The 4,886-nt window shown below is 65.5% G+C and overlaps 1 protein-coding gene across 1 annotated transcript; it reads right to left on the bottom strand.

Annotated features, from left to right (window-relative positions):
- Window positions 1-971: 971 nt before the first annotated feature.
- LOC123255202 (proline dehydrogenase 1, mitochondrial-like) lies at window positions 972-4,857 on the bottom strand. The gene is made up of 2 exons (XM_044684042.1): window positions 4,745-4,857; window positions 972-1,299 (listed from the first exon to the last, which is right to left on the bottom strand). The coding sequence occupies exons 1-2, from the start codon at window positions 4,781-4,783 to the stop codon at window positions 1,087-1,089; spliced, it is 252 nt and encodes an 83-aa protein (XP_044539977.1). The 5' UTR covers window positions 4,784-4,857; the 3' UTR covers window positions 972-1,086.
- Window positions 4,858-4,886: the final 29 nt, after the last annotated feature.

Below are 4,886 nucleotides of genomic sequence, written 5' to 3'. Positions count from 1 at the left end.
TACCAACAGGGGGCTGAGGGCGGAGCCCAGGACAAACAACTCGCAGCATCCAAGGCCTCCCCCAGGCCGGGTCAATGACAGCAGGAGGGGCCGGACACGCCTCTGGCTCGGCCAATCACCACAGGGAGGCCGGGCTCTGGCGGCCAATGGCTGAGGGGCCCCGGGGCCTGGGCAGGAGCCAGAGTACAGGCTGGTGCGGAGCCCGCAGGGAGGCGGCATGTGACCATGCAGGACCCCCAGTGCCCAGAGGAAGAGGCCCAGACATGGGGGGCCCAGGGAGGGGCACTGCCTCCGGCCCCCCATGCCCGAGGTGCCCGCCCAGGGAGGGGCACTGCCCCCGGCTGCTCTCTGGCTTCTCTCCTCAGCCACAAAGGCCCAACAAAGGAAGCCGACGGGCTCTCCCGGCCCTGCCCGGCCGCATCAGCGCCTGGCACTGAATGCCCTCCACGGTCTGGCTCTTCCCCAGCACCCGCCCTGCCCGCCTGCCCACTCCGGCCTTCCGTGAGTGTCCTTTAAGGAGGCCTGAGGCGGGGCGGGGGGCCGGGCAGGGCCTCGGTTTTCTCACCCCATCGCGCCCTCCCCGCTCCTTGCAAACGTTAAGGCGGTCGGCAGACGTCGGACACCCGGCACTCGCCGCTGGTGCTTAGGGAGGCCGGAGATGGGCCCGAGGGTGCTCGGCATCGGGGGATCCCGGAGGCTCAGCCTCCCTTTTCCCTTCTATAAAATGGGGGTGGGGCTGGCCCGGGGCCCCCAGGGGGGTTGCCACCAGCCGGTCCTTTCTTTACAAGCCACCCAGAGTTGAAGAAAGAGGGGAATGGAGGGGGCCCACTGGGGGCCCTGCCGGCCTGAAGGTCTCTGTCTCCTGGGGGAGGGGGCACAGGGCCTGGTGGGCACAGGCAGAGGGGGGCACGCTGCTCTACCTGGGCTCCCTCTGGGTGGGTCCAGAGCCCGCATGCCCAGGCCGAGTCAGAGGTCACTAAAGGTCCCGGACGCTGGCCAGCCCCGGCCCTGGCGGCCTCTCCGGGGAGGGGTCTACGCAGGGGTCCCCGGCGCCGCCCTGGGTCTCCTCGTCTCTGGGGGGGGCACTTACTCCATCTCCTTCTTCTCGGCCTCCTCCGGGCTCAGGTCTTCCTCCACGCTGTAGTCCAGGATGGAGCCGACCCCGAAGGCCTCGTTGTGGCGGATCAGAGGCTTGATGGCCTCCTGGTCTTCGCCACCCACGAACTGCCCGTAGAAGGTCATCTTCATGAGGCTCTCAAACAGCCTCCGGCCCAGCAGCTTCTGGGAGACGTGCAGCAGCTGAGGACAGAGAGGGGCGGTCAGGCCGGCTAGAGGCCTGGGGGGGGGGGGGCACGGCCCGTCCTCGGCTCCCCCCCCCCCAGCAGGACCACCGCGGTTGTCCCTGGAGCCCAGCACGGAGGCTGGACCCGGGAGCGCGGCTGGCTGCTCTCCGTGTGCGAGACGTGGGGGCGCTCAGGGCTTCCTCTTCTGGCCCCCCCAGACCGCCCCTCCCTGACTGCGGCCTCCGTCTCCACCTGCCCTGCGCACGTCTTGAGTCAGGGTTCGAGCGTCTCCCAGTTCTCTCAACCTCCCCCCTGCTAGGTTGGGGACACCAGAGGGAGCTGTGGAGCATCCCAACCCCCAGGGGCCCCCCTAAATCCTGTCCAGAGTGTCCCTCCCCCCACCTGGGGCCGAGGCCTGTTCCAGCGCCGGCCCCCCTCGCCCCGGGTCTGGCCCTCTGGCCCCCAGCCCGGAAGGACGGCTCCGCCACGGCGCTCAAAGAGGAGGGGGACGCGGGGGCTTCTCTTGGGTTCGAGTCCTTGGCCCAGCGCCCGCTCGATGCTGCTGAGACTGACTCAGGCGCAAGGTGGGCGCACGCCCACGCGTCGAACTGGGCCCCCCCCGAGAGCCAAGAGCGGCCGACATTTTGTTTTTATTTTTCAATTTTAATGAAAAGTGAATTAAGTTCCTAAAAATCACGATTGAATTTAAAGCTTTCAGTTCCTAATTCTTATGCCACCGCCACACAGAAGTCCCACAAAATGTCGGTGGAAAGCCCCCAGGAGGAGGGGGTCCAGGCTGGGGGGCCGTCCCCTCGGAGGGCACCGAAGGACAAGGCGAGCGCCCAGGGGGCCCGGCTGCCCCGAAAGCCCCTGACTTTGAAGACCACAAAGGAGCATCTTTGCTGGGTCCTGTTTTCGAGTTCTCATTTGTTCCGTTTTCACTCCATTTTAGACTCCTCCTAACTGCATTTTAACCTGGTGAGGGGTGGGGGGCCCCGGATCGGAGCCCCCTCTGCCACTTTATGGGGGAAGAAGCTGAGCGAGAGCCGGGACGATTTTCCTTTCTCGATTCTTCTTTTTCTAACCTTCGCTCTCCGCCTAGCCTCAGTTCTAAGGCAGAAGGCGAGGGACTTGCTAAGGGCTGCCCAGCAGGGGCGTGTCTGAGGGCGGATTTGAACACGGGGCCTGGCCCTCTGGGCCTCCCCCGGCCGCCCGATGGAGAGCCCATCTAGCAGTCCAGAACCTCCTCGTGTTCCGGATCCCCAGGGACGGGGAAGCCTTTGCTCCCTCAGTCGCTCGGAGCCTGTTCGCTCTGCCTCAGACACCCTGGGAAAGGGGCTTCCCCCGCCGGCCTCAGTTTCCTCCGCTGTAAAGTGAGTGCGTGGCCCAGGGCATGGAGTCAGGAAGACTCGTCTTCCTCCGTTCAAACCTCACCAGCTGTGTGACCCTGGAAAAGTCCCTTCCCTCTGCTGGCTTCCAGTTTTCTCGTGTGTCCAAGGAGCCAGACGAGGAGGCGGCACAGCAGTCGGGGTTCCTGGGGGTCACAGAGTCAGACGCAACAGCAAAGGCTGCCTCGCCCGCGGCGCCTCCAAGGCCGGGGAGACGGTGACGAGGGCGATTCTCCGAGGGGCCCAGAGGAAGGCGGGCCGCGAGCAGGCCGGATTTGGGGGGACGGTTCCGTCTCCCCCCCTTCCCCGTCTCTCTGTCCACAAGGGCTGTGTTTGGGGATGTCCCTGAAGGGTTGGTCTTGCTCTGCTCAGCCCCAGAAGGCTTTCTGCCCACTGCTGGCCCAGGGAGAAACGGGCTCCCGGGCAGGGGGAGCCCTGGGGAAGCCGGCTCTGAGGCTCGAGGCTGGGCTGCCTTCCAAGGATGAAGAGGCGCCTGGCATGGATGTTCCTCCCGGAGAAGACGGGGCTCACGTGTGGCTCCCCGAAGGACGGCTCAGTCCAGCAGGCCAAGTGCTTCAGCTTGTAGGCCCTCCGGTCACTTCCCCCCAAGCAAGGAGGGACTGACAGGACAGAAGCACCGCCTGCCAGCCGACCTCGGTGGCCCCTCCCAAGGAGCCTGGCAGGGAGTGCCCTCATTGTTCCCATTTCACAGAGGAGTAAGCGGAGGCAGACCAGACTGAGGTCAAGAGACTTGCCCAGGGCCACACAACAGGGCCAGGTCTGAGGCCAGATGGGAGCTCCGGGCAGGAACCGGCCTCTTCTCTTCTCATTCCTCCCTTGGTCATCCGCAGCCCTTAGAGCCGACGGCCCTTTTCTCCCTCTGGGCCTCAGTTTCCTCATCTGTAAAGCTGCGAAGGGGCTCGGGGGGTCCCTGGCTGCCCCGGCCCCACCTGTCGGTCCTAAGCCCTGGGAGGGGCTCTCTCCTCCTGCAGGCCTTCAAGGCTTTCTCTAGGAAGCTCAGAGACAGTCCAGTCCGAGGGGCGCAGTGGGCTTGGGGGGGCTCCTGGCCCCCCCCTGCAGCATTCCTGCCTCGGCGGCCATGGGGGAGGCTGGAAGGATTTTCTTCTGGGCCTCCCCTGGGCCTGCCCCATTTAAACAAGAACATGGAAAAGGGTTTGTGGTTGCCGTGCTCTACCTCAGCTCTCAAAAATCAGCAGGATGGGGGGCTCCCCTTTTCTGTCTTGGCCTCCCCGCTCCTCAAATGGGCTTGGGGGGCTGGAGGTGTACCCCCAAGTCTCATCCTCTCCCCCGGGAATAGTCTGACCTGGCTGACACAGGATGTCTCTAGAGAATCGCTGCCACAGAGAGATAATCAGCCCAGAAGGGGGGAGCTCGGCCTGGGGGGGAGGGGGGTGCCCACGCTGGTCAGCCCCACCCGGAGTTCTCCTGGCCCTCTGGGGCCTCATTTAACCTGGGCCCTGCCCAGCGGCCCTCCAGAGCCAGGCTTCTTATCAGATGAGCCAGAGGCAGGGACCAGCAAGTACAGGAAAAACAGATCTCATCTGCCTCCAGGGGCAGGGCTGGGGGAGCCTCTCCGGTCCTGGGAGCCCTGGGGGTGCTCTTCTGATTTCAGCCCACAAATCCCAGTTAAGCCCCTACTGTGTGCATGCTGGCATGCATGAAGCCCCTACTGGGTGCGTCTTCCATATCCAACGTGCACGAAGGCCCTACTGGGTGCACTTTTCATGCCCCGCCCCTTCCCAAGTTTAGGTGAGGTCCTTCCCCAGGCCTCGTCTCGCCCCTCCATTCCCCTCCCCTCCCGGATGGCCCCTCCCCTTTGCCCATCTCCAGCCCTAGGCCAGGCCTCCTCGCCTCCCATCCATCCCCTCAGTGCCCCAGTGGGTGCGCACACCCAGATAGGCTGTAAGCTTCCTAAGCGCAGGGGCGCAGGGGCGCAGGGGCCAGGAGCGCCCCCCTCCCGTACACAGACCCGCCCCTCTGACGTCACACAGAGACCCCGCCCCATCCCTCCACGCGGGCGCACTGGGCCCAGCGGCGGCGGCGCGCACGCACCTGTTGGTGCCTCTGCAGCAGCGGCTCCACGGCGCACATTCTTAACACGAACAAACTGCGGAGCAGCTCCCAGCTGTTACGGCTGCGATACGCCTCCTCCGGGTTGCCGAAGTTCACGGGGGGCACGGGCGCGGCCCGGGGC

The sequence above is a fragment of the Gracilinanus agilis genome, unplaced genomic scaffold (genome assembly GCF_016433145.1).
Source record: "Gracilinanus agilis isolate LMUSP501 unplaced genomic scaffold, AgileGrace unplaced_scaffold41016, whole genome shotgun sequence".
NCBI lineage: Eukaryota > Metazoa > Chordata > Mammalia > Didelphimorphia > Didelphidae > Gracilinanus > Gracilinanus agilis.
Note: the sequence above shows the minus strand (reverse complement) of the source record. Positions and strands in the feature narration are given on the sequence as shown.